Here is an 18,547-nt window from a genome sequence, read left to right as displayed (position 1 = left end):
TGGTTGATGCCTGCATGTCTTACATTGAAACAGCTGCGTTCTGTTGACGCAGTTGGAAAAGAACATCATTAGAAAGTAGTAAAATTATCTGTTCACACAGAAGGTCATTTTTTCATAAGAAATCTTATAGTAATAAATCTAAATCTAGTTCACACAACCATTCTAAAAGGGAAAAATAAGCTCAAAATAAGTACTTTTTGCTGGTTCAGAGCAAATTATTTTTATTTTTTTTGTTTATTTTGATTATAGTGACAAAAACATAATGTAACAAGTGGAAATGACTCATTTTAGAACAACGTGAACAAAATGAAAACACCATTTTAGTAGAAGTTGGTCCATCTCATATAATCTTAAACTAGTAAATATTCTTGGAACGTAAATCAAAACTCAAAAATAATGAAAATGAATTTTAGTCTAACTTGTCAAAATTTAATTAACTTTAAAACAGCATCCTTAAAAAAATAAGCCAAAACTTTTAGTCCAGTTTGTGGGTTTTTTATAGTCTTAAATCAAGTTTTTCTATAGGTGAGATTATGGAGCAAAAACTTTTCAACAATCATATCTAGATTCTAGATCTTAATGAAACAAAAATTGTTCTGATTTGCAAAGAGATGTCAACCACTTAAAAATCTTGAATATCTAAAACTTTTGCAAGTATGAAATAGTTAACAATATAAATGTTTTAATCACATAAAGTAGCAGTTCTTTTTTAATATTTATAGGAAATAAGTGTGTTTAGTTGCTGTTTTTGCAAATGTTCTCTTTGTTTTGTTATTATTCTATCTTCCATCTGTCCTCCTGCTCACACCAGAACATTTAGAATTATGTCTACCACTGTCACGAAAACACAGATGCATCTGTGAGTACCGGATGTATTCGTCTACGCTGACTAATGTCTTTATGCAAATGAGCCGAAGCTCCCGTCCTCGACGGTAAACTCCTGACCCGGATGTGCATTTGAACATAATTGAACCAGTTTTATTGATTCCTCTCAAGTCTTCCCCCGCAAGGTTGAAATTTGAATAATGGTTTCTAAATGCCAGGGCTTTTAAAGGCACTCCCGCCGCCCAATTGAGCAATGACGACCTTTAAGGTAAACCTGCGCATCCTGTTTGTATTTGAAAGTGCCGAAGGAGGTTCTGTTGAGCTTTATTCGCTTTGAATACAATCGGGTTATCGCCCTCTAAACTAGATTTGGTGCCAACCACCATGACACTCAAGTGAGTCAGATCTTGTCTGTGCCAGCTGCCGTCAGCCGTCAGCGCTTGTTTTTGTCAGCTGGCAGCCTGCAGGCATCCACAAAACCTTTTTTTTTACATTTTCATGAAATGTTTAACAATGTTTTACATGTTTTAAACTAGATATATAGCATAAGCTGCAATAATGCTAGTGTGAATGTTGTAAGCTAAATTTGGTCGCTGAAGATGTTAGTGCTGATAGCTCAAAAAGGCTGAAGTTGATTGTTAAAATCACTAAAATTGATTGCTGAAATTGTTGAAGCTAATAGGTGAGAACGCTGAAGCTGATAGCCAGCTAAAATATTAATTAAATGCCAAATTAGCCAAAATAGGTAGCATGCAGCTAACCATTAAAAAAAATCACACAAAGCCTAAATTAGCCAAAACAGCTAGCATGCAGCTGAAATATTAGCAAAACTCTAAAATAGCCTAAAAAACCAAAAAGGCAAAATTAGCCTAAATAGCTAGTGTGTAGCTGGAATATTGGCTAAACTCCAAATTAGCCTAAAAACCAGAAAAAATCCTAAATTAGCCAAAAGAGCTAGCATGTAGCTAAAATATTAGCTAAACTCAAAAATATCCCCCCAAAAATGAATAAATGCCACAATAGTCCAAAAAGCTAGCATAATGCCATTATAACTTTCAACTTTACTGCACTCTGACTCCATATAATGTAATGTAACAGCTAATCGACTATTTAATTAGTCGTCGACTCCTTTAATAGTCGATTAGTCGTCGATCAGTCGACTAATCGGGGCAGCTCTACTCTTTTGCATTGTGAATAAAAAACATTAAGCTTTTTAATCCCTTAAACTGTCAGCTAAGTGAAGTTATTTTCTTATTTAGACCTTTAAGGTAACTTTCAAACTTCAAATAAAAGTCAAATGCGAGCAGTGGAGTTTAAATCTAGTCAGCCTTCGAACGGAACATTTGGGAAAAGTCTCAAAAATTATGAGTCTACAGTGAACTCTGATATTTTTAGACGAAAGTGCAGCTAGGGAGGGAGATGGCCATAAAGGAGGGAAAAAAAGAGTTAGAAGGCCGGAAGATCAATGCCAGATGGGTTGCGTCACGCTGGTCAACTCCTTGCTGTTGCCATGGCGACGTGGAGTTTTTATCTCTATGTATCTGGGTGGAGCTCCACGCTCTCACGCTTTGACGTTCACGCTTAACTTTGTCCCGTCTGACTCACTTAACTGATCTTCATAATCCAGATTTTTTTTTCTTTTCTCTAAGTCAACCCTTCTTCCTGTGTGATCAGATCGGCACGCAACAGCTCTTCCACTCCTACATTTCTCTTTTTTATTTACTCTGCCGGTTTCTTTGACCTCCTTATCCCTCCCACACTACAGCTGCCCTTTTTTCAGAAATTAATTCTGCATCGGAATTTAAGTTTCGTCATGCTCAGTAATAATACTTGATTTATAATAATCTCTATTAAAAATGATAAAATAAATTGTGACTTTTGGCTCCCCAGAGCAACAATCAGAGGAAAAACTCCTTTTGAACAGGAAGCCCCCTCCCTCAGTACCAGACTCAGGGAGGGGCAGCTCTCTAACAGTGAGAGGTCAGAGGGCAAACACCAGCTCCATGGGCGTTTCCTAAAGAAAAGACTCTTCTTATACTCAGCTTTCACTCGAGCAAAAGTATTCACATTAATTTCAGTATGTTGCATTTTTCTGAGTGTCATGGTCCCTCAGTAAAGTCTCACATGTCCCAGGAATGGGTGGAGCAAAGGCCCAGTCTCCAGTATCATTCTTTATTTTTTTAGGATTTTTTTCTTCTCAAATTCTGAATTTTTCAGCCATTTTCAAGCATGTTTTTAGGATCTTCCTTTGTATTTTTTTTCTCCATTTTGTTACATAAACCACGTTAAGAAATGAAAAATAACTACTCAAATTTATCATGTCACATTTTGAAGTATTTTTTTTAAGTACTAGTTTTTGGTTATATTAGGTAAAATTACCAGGCAAACGTGTATAGCAAACGTGTTCTAGGGTTAACTGGGTAAAAATGCTCGCCAGAATTAACTGGACCGTACCGAAATCGATTTGAACCAATTTTAGCTTAATAGATTAATAATTGATTCATAAAAATATAAATCGATTTAGCACATAAAGCTAAAGTCTGCTAGCTTTATGCTAGCATTTAATTGAATTTCCCATAGGACGGCTAATGCTAACGCTCGGTCGACCTAAACATACATTCCTGACTAAATTAACATCTTTTTTTTTACTTACAGGCATTATTTTTCCAAACTCTTTAAGGGAATAACTTTTAAAGTAACTATTTGTGGTCTAAAACTTCGTTTTTTTCCCTCATACTGTCGTCTTCTTCTTGAGTTAAGTGTACTATTATATCGCTAGCTCCACCTAGTGGCCAAATTGAAACGCCTCCAGGAGAAGCAGCACTGTTTACAATGTTAATGATCTGAATATTTTAGTTACAACATCTCCTTTAGAAAATCCATGTAACACTGTATAATATTAAAAAATCTCATTATTTTATATTTTACAGAATGGGAACTGTATCAGATTAATATAAATATATCAAAAACATATAGTAGATTATTAATGTATCTCTAAACAAATGTGTCTGAATCTGTAAACTCAAAATTCAATTAAATTGAGTGGATTGAAAGAATTAATGGAATTATTTCTAACAATACTCTGATTGTCTGATTTCTAACAGCCAGGGACATCCACCTTTCACTTCAACAGCACTAATAGGCTCCCTGTGCAGCGTTTGGAGGAGTTGGGGAAAAAAATAAACCAGTGTGACATGCCTGCATCTGACCTACTTCCCTCTTACTTACCCTTATGTGGTGCTTACGTGTTTGTTGCTGCAACCTGACACCCGCATGGAAAATATTTTCACTCTATATGTGCACCGATCGATGATTTTAACATTTCTAGTGCGCCCCGTAAAGGTTTACCTGTTTCTCACCCCCGTAAAGGCAGTTTAACATCTTAAAATGTTCAAAAGTTATCAATGGAAATCATCATTTTCAATCCTGTTCATGTAAACTTTGTTTAACTTTACTGTCATAAAGTCAATGTTCTCACTTTGGTTTGACGTTTCAACCAAACAAAAGGCGTCAGGAAATTTAAAGAAATTTAACAAACCCTTCATTTCACTGGAGTCTGACGATGTCTTTGTAAATTGTTGTCTAGCTCCTGCTAAAATTGCTTCTAAACAGTGAAGTTTATGTCTCTGTCAGACGAGGAGTTTGATTGCTGATGGTTTCCTTTGGCCTTTTAATGATCTCCTTCATCTCTAGTCATAGTGGAAAAACACAGCAGCCGACGGCGGCTCCTCTTTGCCATATTCATATGCGGTATTTTCTCTGTTAGTCATGACTCCTAAACCTAATAAGCCAAACGGACAAACACAATCTGTCAGTGGCAGGTCTCCACACATCGCCCGTCTCTCCGCTTTCGGAGCATCCTGGCTTAAAACTGCAAAGTAATTCTGCAGTCGATTAGTCCAGGTAACAGTAATACATGTACAGACTGTCTGGTCTAAAACAGCTGTTGCATTCTTTGGGACTGAAAGCTATTTGGGATCCAATTAGATGCGATTTAGGAAGCTATTTGTGAAGATGTTCTCTATTCTTGGCAGCTAAGGAGGCTTTTTATAGTAGCTGGAGTTGTAGAGCACATGAGTCATTTTCTCAGAGAGCTGGTAATAGTCTCGGTTAAGCTCGTCGCCTAATTCTGCTCACTACAACCTCACGGATGAGCGGAATGAGGGCTTCCTTCTCTGCGCTAATCACTGAAGTCACATACAAACTTTTCCTGTTTTTGTTTTAACCATGAAATCTAAGAGCAATTTTCTTATAGGCAATTAACAGCAGCTACGATTAAATTAAAAATAAAAATAAATACATTTAAGAAAGCCAAATTTGACCCAGTAGATTCTATGGAGCATAGATTGTTCATCAGGTTAAATAACTTACTTGAAGATGACAATTTGACAATTTGAAGGGTTTTTTTTGTCTTTAATTGTGAAAACTTTTTGTTTTTTGTCACCAAAGACTTTTAGAGATAAGCTCCGGAGCATTGGCTTATTCTTAACCCCTTGATGCCTGTTTTTATGTCCAGCTATGAAAAATAAATCTAGTTTTTTTGCTAAATTAAGTACATTAAGTACAGGATTAATGCTTTTTTTTGTTTTTTTGTTTTTGTTTCAAACACAAAATGAAAATAAACACAAAAGATTAAAAATAAAAATTTACAATATAACAAAAAAATGTGCTTGAAAAGGAGTTGGCAGAAGAAAAGTATTTTTCTCACAAACACTTTAAATTACCTACTGTATAAATAACACTTATGCACAAAAAACATTTGCTCATGATCATTTCAATGTAAAGTGGCTGAAATGATCATTATAAACAAAATGTTTTCTGATGATTTTCTTAGTAATCAGCTCATTTAGTCTCAATTTCTTCCATTTTTAATGTTCTGTATTTATTTAACAACATTTTTGTGGTTAAATGTATTAATTTAACAGGCCAGAGCTAAAAGAAAAAATAAATTCTACGATAACACGGTCAAGGATAAGATGTTTCGGTCTCTCAAGTCTAAAAACAGCTCCGGCGTTTGTAAGAACTTCTGTTTATATCGACTAAACCAAAGACCCACTTATGCTTGGAGAGTTTTTTTTAAAGGTGATTGGTATTTTCTTAAGCCGAGTTAAATCCATGACACACGGTAAGCGTTGTTGTAGTGAGTCACTGTGTCTGAGGCTGTTGATAGTAGAGTATTACTGCAGAGGAAAGAGCCTTACATCACACATTATATCTCTAGTGCAGAACTTTTACCTTCTCCTAAACTTTATAAGAGAATTGAATATCTAATAGGACATTGTAGATCTGTTTTTGAATTGAAAACCTTCCTGAAAAGGTGTTGTCATGAACTAAAGCTGCATATTTCTAAAGAGTCTCCCTAAAAATAGGAAAAAATACAGAAGAAAATCACTAAATGTATTTGTCCATGCAGTTACTGACTTTTAATTAACATAAATCTTACAATAAGATAACAAAATCCAGAAGCAAGGAGTTTACCAGAAGCATTTATAAGGGAAAAATAAGGTAAAAAGCTATTCGTTAGACAGAATAACTTCAAACTGAGTGTTAGTCAGCCCAATAATAAGTATTTTTTACTTGTTTTAGCAAATTATTTGTGTGTTTTTTAGTTTTTGTGTACCTAATTGTGATTTATTTTATTTAAAAACATGGAAATTACTCATTTTAGAACAAAATGTGAACAAAATTAGAATAAAATCTTAGTGGTCCATCTTATTAAATCCTCAAAAGTCCATAACCAGCACCTATTCTTGCAACATGAATAAAAATTTGTTCTAAAGTTTTCCAAAATATTGTCTTTGAATTTCATGTAAGAATTTCTTAAATCAAATGTTTAGTTTTTAGAGTCGTAAATCAAGTTTTTCAATTGACAAAAGTTTGGAGCAAAAGGATTTTGATTAATTTTATGAATAATTTCGTTGTTTTTAGATCAATTTTTTGTCTCTTAATGAGAAATAAAATTGTCAACTCAGCTGATTTTGAGAATTGCCTAAAAAAGTGTTGAACAAAGAGAAGTTAATACAACTTAAACCTGGTAAAATATCACGAATGTCCAAAAATATGATTTTAAACTAAAAAAAACATTTTAAAAATTCGACTAAAAACTCATTTTGATAGCCAAGCATTTTGTTTTTTACCTCCAAGATTTTTTTAAATTTTTTTATTCCTTTATTTTCAACATATTTTATATTTAGCTCTTAATGTTTCATTTTTATTTGTGTTATTGAGGCATAAAATCATCAACTGAGCTGATTTTGAGAAAAGTTTGGAAAGATATGGAACAAAGAGAAGTTAAGACAACCTAAAAACTGGTAAAATATCTCAAATGTCCAAAATAAAACTTTAAACAAAAAAAAAAAAAAGCATTTTTAAAACTCACTCAGGACTTATTTTGATAGTCAAGCATTTGGTCATATTTGAGATTTTGCTGTTATCTTCTAGTTTTTTCTTTTAATGTTTTTATTCTTTTTTTTCAACATTTTTTATAATCAGCTTTTAATGTATTGTTTAATGTTTTTTGTTGTTAAAGGTGATGATCAAATATTTGCAATTATCAGATAGTTTCTAATGTAACCTCTGAAGAAACTTGAAATAAAAAAATATAGTTTTTGTAGTTTACTTGCGGTTGTCTTTGTTATCCTGAAAATCCTGACCAATCCTTATTAAAACTATAATAGATTTTCTTGAAAATGTCAAATAGAACTTGACACCAATGAGCTCACGTGTTGCTTCAGCTGAAAATGGATTTAAAAAAAAGACGGAAAAAAAACAAATTTTCTTTTGGAAACTTGGAGTCAGACAGAAAAAAGTCTATTTTAAAAAGTTATTAATATGTTCTCAGCCTCTCAGCATACAGACGGCTGCCTTAAGCCCCCATCTGGGTTCTGACGCCTCACTTTTTCTTTACTCCTGCGTTCCCGCTGGGCGCCCATTGAGCTGCAGACGAGCATTAGCTCCTCAAGAGGGAGAGACTGACTCCACACTGGAAAAGGTGTTGTGAAGCTGAAGGTGTAAGTTCTCACAAAGGATCCGTCTTTTTTAGCCTAACGACTTCTCACAGCTGGAAAATGAGCACATTTGTCCTTTTTGGTTCTGATGGTGGCAGGAGTAGCTCTGAAACACGTGAACATTGTACCCAAAATGGGGAAAGACGCTGAAATCAGCACTTTGTGCTTACTACCATTTCATTTTGAGAGGAAAATCGCAAACAGCATTGAACGTGCTCACTTTTCGAGTCATTTGGCTCCATTTTGAAGGTGCTCTGTTAGTAATTTGCCTCCTCTTCCACAGTTCAAACTCCCACAGTCCATCTCCTCCGAGCAGCTCCAACGCCTTCAGTTTGCTGAGCTCAGAGCAGGACAACCCTTCAACCAGTGGCTGCAGGTTAGTGCCACGCCACACGGCACAGTTTCTTCTTGCTGCTGCAATGACTGACTTTAGTGTGTGCACGTCCGCCTTGCAGCAGTCAGGAGTCGGCCAAAGCCAAGACCCAGAAAGAGGTGCTAAAAACCCTGAAGGAGCTGAAGCTTCACCTGCCTGAAGAAAAGAGACACAACAGCAAATCCACCACACTCAACACCCTCAAGTATGCGCTTCGCTGTGTCAAACAGGTGGAAGGTATGCAGCCTTTTAAACGAACTTTGAGAATATCATAGTCATAAGGAAATGCTACCAGTATTTAATATAAAAAGTGTTGTTTTTGGTAAATTTGGAAAAGAACTGAAGCAAAAAGTTGTGTAACTCTGAGCGTAGTTTAGAGGATAATGGTTTGTAAATGCCTCTTTCAGCCCGTCTAAATGTTTGCAGATGGAGATGGGCGGGCTGTGTAGAAAAAAACACTTTTTTTCTGAGCATGACACACTTTGTTGTAGCTCAAGAATGCCCGCATGACCTCATCGTCTTCATATTTGCTTCCTTCCTTGTTGTCTGATTTTTTTTTTTTTTACTTGACCAAAGCTAAAATGTTGTTTTCTTTTTGTAGCCAATGAGGAGTATTACCAGCTGCTGATGATCAACGACAGTCAGCCGTCTGGTCTGGACGTTTCTTCTTATACCATCGAGGAAATAGACAGCATCACGTCTGAATACACGCTCAAAAACAACGTGAGAACGGTTTCTTTTGAAGCAGGGGTCCCCAAACTGTTTATTGTGAGGGCCACATAACTGGTACAGAAAACTGTAACAATCACAGCCTAAACATAAACATTTACGGTTGTTCAGAAAACCACACAAAGCCAAACTTTTTTGTAATTTGTTTCTGTAATCTTCATAGAAAAAATTAGTGCAAAAACATTTTTAAAAATTGGATAAATAGCATTACCTACAATAATGCTAGTGTGAATGCTGTAAGATGAATGTGAGTGCTGAAGATGCTGAAATTGATAACTGAAAACGCTGCATCTAATAGCTGAAAACCCTGAAGTTGATAGCTGAAAACACTGAAGCTAATAGCTGAAATAGCTGAAATTATTAACTGAAAACGCAGAAGTTGATGGCTGAAATAGCTGAAGCTAATAGCTGAAAACGCTGAAGTTGATAGCTGAAAACACTGAAGCTAATAGCTGAAAACGCTGAAATTATTAACTGAAAATGCTGAAGTTGATAGCTGAAATGGCTGAAGCCAATAGCTGAAAACGTTGAAGTTGATGGCTGAAATAGCTGAAGCTAATAGCTGAAAATGCTGAAGTTGATAGCTGAAATGGCTGAAGCTAATAGCTGAAAATGCTGAAGTTGATAGCTGAAATGGCTGAAGCTAATAGCTGAAAACGCTGAAGTTGATGGCTGAAATGGCTGAAGCTAATAGCTAAAAGCGCTGAAGTTGATAGCTGAAAACACTGAAGCTAATAGCTGAAAACGCTGAAGCTAATAGCTGAAAACGCTGAAGTTGATGGCTGAAATGGCTGAAGCTAATAGCTAAAAGCGCTGAAGTTGATAGCTGAAAGCACTGAAGCTAATAGCTGAAAACGCTGAAGCTAATAGCTGAAAACGCTGAAGCTAATAGGTGAAAACGCTGAAGTTGATGGCTGAAATAGCTGAAGCTAATAGCTGAAAATGCTGAAGTTGATAGCTGAAAACGCTGAAGCTAATAGGTGAAAACGCTGAAGTTGATAGCTGAAATAGCTAAAACTAATAGCTGAAAACACTGAAGTTGATAGCTGAAATGGCTGAAACTAATAGCTGAAAACACTGAATCTTATAGCTGAAAACACTGAAGCTGATAGCTAAAATATTAGCAAAATGCCAAATTAGCCTAAAAAAACAACAAAAAAACCTAAATTAGCCAAAACAGTTAGCATGTTGCTGAAATATAAGCTAAATGCCGAATTAGCCTAAAAAAATTGTAAAATGTGTAATTTAGCCAAAACAGCTAGCATAAGGCTAAAATGTTAGCTAATAATAGCCTAGAAATCATTAGTTCAGACTCCAGAGGTGCAGAAAAAAAGTGGGCCTGATCCGGCCCCTGGGCCATAATTAGGGGTACCTCTGTTTTAAAGCATTTCATGCTGATTGAAGATTGTTTTTGATGAACTCACCGTTCCAACTTTGTCTTTCACCAGGACATTTTTGCGGTGGTCGTGTCTCTCATCACAGGAAGGATCATCTACATTTCCGATCAGGCCGCCTCCATCCTGAACTGCAAAAGAGACGTGTTCACCAACTCCAAGTTTGTGGAGTTTCTCACGCCGCAGGACGTCAGCGTGTTCTACAGCTTCACCACGCCGTACCGCCTGCCGTCCTGGAGCATGTGCACTGGAGCAGGTACAAGGAGCACCTCTGTTTTTGAGTTGATCAAGTTTTTTGAAAGCGTTCTCGATGGTCTTTTAGGCTAAATCCAAATTGTTCCCCTACCCCTACATTTAACCCTCCAAATGGAGGGCAATGTCAAGATTCCTTCACTACTCACTATAGGGAGCGTTGGCCATTTTCTATTTCTGTCAGAATTTACAATTCCAGAATAGAGTGCCCTTGATATTTCCCACAAGTCTTTGCGAGAAACCAGCTCACTACATTAGCCAATATAGACCATAATGCATTGCATTCAAACAAATTTGGCGAAAATGTCTATTTAAATGTAATTTTTTTTAACATATCATGCAAATTTTCATCTCAAATGTTTTCTTTGGTAAACTTGGTTTGTGTTTTTTTCTTTTTTTCACATTGTTTTATCTTTAAGGAAAAATGGTTCTGAGTCTTTATGGGTTAAAACACAATTTTCATTGGAGTGGGTCTTTAAATCAATTTGAGAATGACTGTTGAAGGTGGCACAGCATGAAATCAGTACTAGGAACACTCAAACTGCTTAATAAGTTGTCTCTTAAATTTGTGAAATCATAGATAAATACCAGATCTAACCAAGCATGCAGAAAAAAATCAGAGAAAGAAACTTTCATAAACTCAAGGACTCTGCTGGCCATCTGCCTGTGAAATCGGACACACAAACAAGCACCCCACACAAAGCCAGTAAATCACAAGGCATCTGTCAGGAAAATTAATCAACTCTCCTGACCGGAGTTTGTAATTTAAACTGGTGACACCTAAAGAAGAACAAGCTGTGTTGGTTATTAAGGCACAATAATATTTATTAAGCAGAGTGCTGTAACGGGGTCAGGGAAGAAGACGCGCATTTATTTGGAGCATCTTTTAAAATGCCATTTAACTAGATATGTCACTTTCTCATTCTGTGCCCTATTCACCTGTGGTAGTAATTTACTTTATTTATTGAAGTTAGAACTCGTCTATCTTAAGGTTTATTGCATATGAAGTCAGACACCTTTTCCAACAAGTAATCGTATGACTGCAGGTGCTAAAATCTTTCCTTTCAGAGTTTTTGTTGAATTAAAACATTTTTTTTTCTAATTTCAGAGTCATCCCAGCCTGACTGCATGCAGGAGAAGTCCTTTTTCTGTCGGATCAGGTAGGCTGGGGTTGGTTCCACACACGGTCAAGCCATCTGCTTCTTGAACCAGTTCTTATTCATAGTCTAGATGCCCTTCAATTAGCTTGTGAGATCAGAAAAAGGTCACTTTTTCCTAGTCGTGCATACAGGTAAAGAGATGTAGAGTAAGAAAGAAAACTTGATTTGGCTAAATCGTTTACATTTTTCGATGAGAACGATAATACAATTAAATTTGTTTCTATCTTCTCAGGGATTCTCTAAAGGAGAAGTTCTAACAAAAATGTGGAGATTATTAAAATCATAAACATTGTTCTGCTTCTCCTGGAAGGCGTTTCAGTTTGGCCACTAGGTGGCGATAGCGCAATAGCATTACACCTTATTCCAGAAGAAAGTATGAGCATAAATCTGTGTTTTAGACCACTAATGGTTACTTAAAGAAATATTTCCTAAAAAGAAATTGGAAAATTAATTCTTGTGAGTAAATAAAGATAGCGTTAGCATTAGCCGTCCTATGGGAAGTTCCATTAAACGTTAGCGATTAAACTAATCGATTTTGTCAACCCAATTTTCAAGAATTAATTTTAATTAGTCAAAAATTTGGCAATTTTAATGCCCCATTTATAGAAGTCAACAAACAATAAAAGTTGATTTAGGGTTTGGTTACCCTTTACGGTAAAAAAAATAAAAATAAAAAATAAAATAATCGATTTTGTTATGCCAACCCTAGAATTGTATGTTATTTCATGTGAATATACAGTGTTAAATAACAAAATTAACTCTTTAATAGATAGATGGAAACTTAAACTCAATAAATCTTATCATTTATAGTCATTGATTCAAGTGTTTCTCTCGTTTCGTTCAGTGGTGGTAAGGAAAGCGAAGGGGATCTGCGATACTATCCTTTCCGCATGACGCCTTACCTGATGAAGGTCCAGGACACTCAGCACTCAGAGGACCAGTTCTGCTGCCTCCTGCTGGCTGAGAGGGTTCACTCCGGCTATGATGGTGAGAGCCTAACTGCAGGTTTGAGACAACTTATAAATCTTCAAATAATCAAAAGAAATTCATGAAATGTCTCCACTTCTTTCATTTTTATTTTTTGACTCTTCAGTGTTAAATAATGCATAAAATGGAGTTGAAAATCATTATTTTATTCTTTATTAATCCTCACAGCCCCCAGAATTCCAACAGACAAGCGCATTTTCACCACCACACACACTCCGAGTTGTGTGTTCCAGGATGTGGATGAGAGGTGAGAGACGGTTTTCTGAAATGTTATTTATAATAACATGAAATGACCCTAAGTATTATTTTTAGGGCGGTTCCTCTTCTTGGGTACCTTCCTCAGGACCTGATTGGTACCCAAATCCTCCTTCATCTGCATCCGAATGACCGCCAAATGATGCTAGCCATCCATAAAAAAAGTGAGAAAAAAAAGAAAAATATTCAAGATGCGCTTTTTTAAAACAAATTTTAATTAACTTGCATCTTTTTTTTTATTTTCTTTGCAGTTGTTCAGTATGCTGGGCAGCCATTTGACCACTCATCAATACGCTTCTGTGCTCAAAATGGAGAATATATCATCCTCGATACAAGCTGGTCCAGTTTTGTCAACCCCTGGAGCCGAAAGGTCTCCTTTGTCATCGGAAAACACAAAGTCCGCATGTGAGTGTTACTGGAATCACTGTTATATCTGAGGACGGGATGTTCGGTCGTAGTCGCTCTCCTGATTGTTTCAAATTGGACTTTTTTTGCACCTAAGCGGTAGTCAAGAGGGCATTAAATGAGATAGTTTGTGTTCTTGCGTCACTCTGATGCGTTTGTGTCGCAGGGGTCCTGTGAACGAAGACATTTTCATGAGCCCCGTGTCTGCTGACGGCCACATGAAGACCATGGACTCTGACGTCCAGGAGCTGACTGAGCAGATCCACCGGCTGCTGCTTCAGGTAAAAGTGGTATTTAAAAATAAACATTTGTACTGACAATTTGTCAACTAATAAAAATCTATTTTATTTCTTCAACAATATTGATTTGCGAGGAGACAGCAGATAGATGGCTAAAATCTAACACATTTACATTTAATTTTTAATGTTTATTCTTATGCAATGTCCTATTCTTCATAAATACATGTCCAAATTAACCCTTTAGTTTCCAACACACTTCCTTACAACTGTGTCTGTATTTAAAAAATGAATGCCGATATTTCTCATCTGCATATCTTATTTTTTTTTTTATTTAAGTTGTGAGAATTCAGAAAATGTCTTCTTTGTGTGTCTTATCAGCCGGTTCACAACAGCAGCGGCTACAGCAGTCTGAACAGCAACGACCATCTCCTGAGCTTGACCTGCTCCAGCGAGAGTTTGAGTAACGAAAATGGAAGCAAGCAACAGCCAGAGGAAGGAGAAGCCAGCAGCAAAACCAGAATCGTGAGTATTTTCTAAGTACAGGAGTCTAAAACCGCACCACCTTTAATGAACATTTTAATACCAAAAGTGAGAAACTGCTGCTAAAAGACGTGGCAGTTCTAGAGATTATGAATTTTCTGCCTTACAGCGATCTTTTCAAGAAATTTGTAAGGGAATTCATCGTCAGAAGAGCCAGGAGCAGCAGTCAACCAAATCAGACTGCAAGAAGCCCAACAAAAGTAAGTCCCTTCTTCTGTGACTGTTGAGGTGCATTCCCACCGAACGCGAGTTTGGCCAGTTTCAATGTTAAGTCAATGGACAGAGAGCCGCTGCGGGGTGCGGAGGCTGCCTGCTCGGGCCTCATCGAGACATTACAAAAAAGGAAAAGGTCTCCCAATTTTATTTTTTTCCCCCTCTGGTTAATACGACACAGTGATCATCAAGCTAAGCCACAGAGACACAGAAACACCGGAGTACCGGCTGTCATTCAGACACGGCCCCTTGTATTGGGAAAATCTTTTAATAATCATATAAACACAAACTGGGAGACATGATTAGCGATGAACATTATCGTGTCTTCTATACATTCTAAGTAAGCTCAGGAACACATTTTTTGACTGGCAATGAGCAGCGAACTCGTCACGTGATAAAAGAGGGGTGGGGGACGCAAATATGTTGCGCGAATCGTGTTCGGTGTGAAAGCACCTTTATTGGTGAAACGTGGTGCATACTTCAATCTTAACTCCTCTAAATTGCAGAGCCCGTAGAGAAAAATCAACCGGTGGTTCGTCTCAAAGACTCGGCTCCTCCTATTAACTGGAGGGCAGCAAAGATGGACGACGGCAAAGACTCTTTCCAAGATGAATTGGCTTTCAATGATCAGGGTGTCTACTCCTACCAGCAGATCAGTTGTCTGGACAGTGTTATAAGGTAGTGAAACTTCTCACAAACATGAAATGTTTTTCAAATGTTGTATTTCCAAACACAAAGACAATAATACCACTTTTGTGAATTTTGTCAGTCAAAAACTATCGTCCTTGTACAGAAGAAGTGGATGAAAAGTGAAGCAATTTGTCAATTTTTGTGATCTCTAGGTACTTGGAAAGTTGTAACGTTCCTGTCACCATGAAGAGGAAGTGCCAGTCGTCGTCCAACACCACATCCTCTAACTCGGACGAAGACAAGCAGAAAGGGTCCAACAGCATGCAAGTGTCTAGAGGTAAACTACATAGCAAACGTATTGATTTCTTACCAAACCTTCTCACAACTCTTCTCTCTCAGCCTCAGAAATGCCAGATCCTCATCCGCAGCTGTTGTTCTCTGTTCTCTCGTAGAGCCAGTGTTATTGAAGGATCAGTCTGCTCTCTCTGCTCGGGATGATCCTGACAAAAAGTCCACTAATGCGACCACAGCGGTAGTGGGCACTCAGCTGCCCCTATCCGTTCCAAACAAACCAGAAAGTGTGGTGTCCATAACCAGCCAGTGCAGCTACAGTAGCACCATAGTTCATGTTGGGGACAAGAAGCCTCAGCCAGAGTCAGGTACAGTGGTTTGAGAAAAAAAAACATCAACCTTCAACCAGGTTTCCACTGGTCTTCTACGTGTTTGTACTCAAACTCTGCAGATGCAAGACAAATCTAAATGCTTACAAGCATGGACATTGTTACAGACGGTACAATTTAGCATAAAATAGAAAAGCTTCTAGCTTTCCTGAGCACATTTCTTCTTTTCAGTCTTATATTGACTTTTAGCCAACTTATTTTTGGATTTTTTTTTCTTAGTTTCTGTCAGGGTTAGAAATAACCTAAGCTTCTCTGTGCCTTTACAGTTCATATTTATATTCTTGGCAGTCCGTAACTATAGAGCCGACTCCCACTGTATCTCCCACATCTTCAAAAGATGGAGGGCATGGGCAGCTTTAGCCGAGTCATCTGTTTGTTGGGAAATTGGGAGTCGGGCTCCAAGCCAAGTCAACCGCCTTTGTTTTCTCAGGTTTGCCTGATGCAACTATCAGACTTTATTCATCCAAATAATGTGTCTGTTAAGGAATCATAGAAGAACCTTATTTTTAAAATGTCAGTTGAAACTCTTCAATAAGCCACAAGTCTTCCACGTTGACATAAATGGTAGAGAAATTCATAAATACTTCACTATGAGGGGATACAGAGGTCTCTCATTCATTGCGGTAGTTACGTTCTAAAAAAAACCTGAGATAAATGAAATACTAATATTTTCTGACTTTTGTATCTTGCTTGAACTCTCAAAGTTCAAACCTTTAAAGAAAACTAGAAAAGTGGCATTACCTGTGATAATGCTAGTGTGCATGTTTTTTGTAGTAGCTGAAGATGCTGAAGCTTTTTAAAAGCAAAATGTTACATTTGTTAAAAGACTGGAAGTTTCACCAAAGAGCTCTGAAGTTGACCTATATTTCTTAAAAAATTGTTGTAAAATTGCTTAAAAATCCCTAATACATGCAAATTTTGCAAAAATATTTAGTGTGTTGCTTAAAAATGAGCTAAACTCCAAAATAGCCCAAAAAACCTCAGTGCTAAACTAGCCAAAAAAGCTAGCTTGTTGCTTAAATACTAGTAAAACTCCCAAAAAGCCAAACGTTCCTCAGGAAACTAAATTAGTCAAAAACGTTAGTCTGTTGCTACAATAAGCTAAACTCCAAATTAGCCCCAAAACCCCAGTAGATAACAAATTACACAAAAACGTTAGCCTGTTGCTAAAATATAAGCTAAACTCCAAATTAGCCCAAAAAACCTCAGTGCCTAACTAGCTAAAAAAGCTAGCTTGTTGCTTAAATACTAGTAAAACTCCAAAAAAGCCAAACATTCCTCAGGAAACTAAATTAGTCAAAAACGTTAGTCTGTTGCTACAATATAAGCTAAACTCCAAATTAGCCCAAAAACCCCAGTAGATAACAAATTACACAAAAACGTTAGCCTGTTGCTAAAATATAAGCTAAACTCCAACTCCTCAGTGCCAAACTAGCTAAAAAAGCTAGCTTGTTGCTTAAATACTAGAAAACTCCCAAAAAGCCAAACATTCTTCAGGAAACTAAATTAGTCAAAAACGTTAGTCTGTTGCTACAAAATAAGCTAAACTACAAATTAGACCAAAAACCCCAGTAGATGACAAATTACACAAAAACGTTAGCCTGTTGCTAAAATATAAGCTAAACTCTAAATTCGCCCATAAAAACCCTAGTAGATAAGAAATAAGACAAAAATGTTAGCCTGTTGCTAAGAATACAGCACAGATAAGATTGAGTGACAATGGTCTACAACCAAAAGAAAAAAAAATTGACCTAAAATATCATCGAAAGACTGAAAGTTGAACCGCAATATAAAGAGAGACCACTGTATTCAAGCCATAGACTTGTGGGGTACTTAGTATTGCCCATCTACATATAGTAATAACTATAGAAAATAGAATTTCTTTGAAAAAAGAAATTGTCTAGCATCACTGTATTGTGTTTATCTGAATAACTGTGTGTTGCTTCCCTCTTTTTTCATTGTGTTAGTGAACATCTATGCTGTGCAGCTGCTTCATGGATTCTACTGTTGAAAATGTTTTTTTGTAGATTGCATTTGCGTCCCACATCTTTGTTTCTTCTGCCTGTAATTTGAGCTTCTCGCAGTTCAAATGCTTGAATATAAATGTTTGCTAAATATAAATGTATGTGATGTCTTGATGAAGTGTTTCTTCTGCTTCATGAAGTACTTGTTTTAGTCCATACCTGTGTCCTCTGCTATAGTGCTGCCATCACTCTATATGGTGAATAAGCAGTTTCTTCTCGTGTTGGTTGAAGTTTTTCTCCCTTCGCTGTCTGTGCAGAAATAACAGAGGATGTTCCAGGAGCAGGAGAAGTGGTGGAATACTCCCAGAACCTTGGCGCTCCTCCCTGTGTGGTTTCACCTCCGAGCCAGGGGAAGGATTCCTACAAGAAACTGGGCTTGACTAAGGAGGTGTTGGCAGCTCACACTCAGAAAGAGGAGCAGCTTTTTCTGTTTCGCTTCAAAGATCTTTGTGGACTTGATGCTCTCAAACCAAACTGCTCGCAGTGTCTGGAGCCTAAAGGAGAGGAGATCAGGAGCAATGGTATGATTATCTTCTGGTTCATTTTGTTCAAGTTTATCCATTTACTAATAGTGACATCTAGTGGTCACTTGGTAACTACAAACAACTGTTTGGATTTTTTAAAATTAAAATTAATAAATGTTAAAAGTTTTTAGTATGATTTTTGTAGCAACATTTTAATTGGCTGGTGTGAAGCAACATTTAGGTTAAATTTAAGGTAACTGCGATTAATTGGTCAAATTTTTAAACACAAATTGATTGTATTTGTGAGCTGATTTCATATATATATATATATATATATATATATATATATATATATATATATATATTATAT

The 18,547-nt window shown here is 36.7% G+C and overlaps 1 protein-coding gene across 4 annotated transcripts in view; it reads left to right on the top strand.

Moving 5' to 3' along the window:
* Window positions 1–18,547, top strand: part of per2 (period circadian clock 2) — a 40,511-nt gene that overhangs the window by 9,869 nt on the left and 12,095 nt on the right. For 2 of the 4 annotated variants that reach the window (XM_024273146.2, XM_024273149.2), the window contains exons 3-18: window positions 8,116–8,208; window positions 8,288–8,442; window positions 8,807–8,928; window positions 10,383–10,584; window positions 11,689–11,740; window positions 12,585–12,745; window positions 12,896–12,974; window positions 13,040–13,146; window positions 13,234–13,387; window positions 13,554–13,668; window positions 14,005–14,148; window positions 14,276–14,366; window positions 14,886–15,057; window positions 15,222–15,346; window positions 15,462–15,668; window positions 17,971–18,234. In XM_024273146.2, coding sequence (XP_024128914.1) covers window positions 8,116–8,208; window positions 8,288–8,442; window positions 8,807–8,928; window positions 10,383–10,584; window positions 11,689–11,740; window positions 12,585–12,745; window positions 12,896–12,974; window positions 13,040–13,146; window positions 13,234–13,387; window positions 13,554–13,668; window positions 14,005–14,148; window positions 14,276–14,366; window positions 14,886–15,057; window positions 15,222–15,346; window positions 15,462–15,668; window positions 17,971–18,234 — 2,243 coding nt within the window. The remainder of the gene's footprint in view (window positions 1–8,115; window positions 8,209–8,287; window positions 8,443–8,806; window positions 8,929–10,382; window positions 10,585–11,688; window positions 11,741–12,584; window positions 12,746–12,895; window positions 12,975–13,039; window positions 13,147–13,233; window positions 13,388–13,553; window positions 13,669–14,004; window positions 14,149–14,275; window positions 14,367–14,885; window positions 15,058–15,221; window positions 15,347–15,461; window positions 15,669–17,970; window positions 18,235–18,547) is intronic. The other 2 variants (XM_024273148.2, XM_024273150.2) reach the window with 2 other exon arrangements.

Source organism: Oryzias melastigma, linkage group LG17, assembly GCF_002922805.2.
Source record: "Oryzias melastigma strain HK-1 linkage group LG17, ASM292280v2, whole genome shotgun sequence".
Classification (NCBI taxonomy): Eukaryota; Metazoa; Chordata; class Actinopteri; order Beloniformes; family Adrianichthyidae; genus Oryzias; species Oryzias melastigma.
This window is presented reverse-complemented; position numbering and strand designations above follow the sequence as displayed.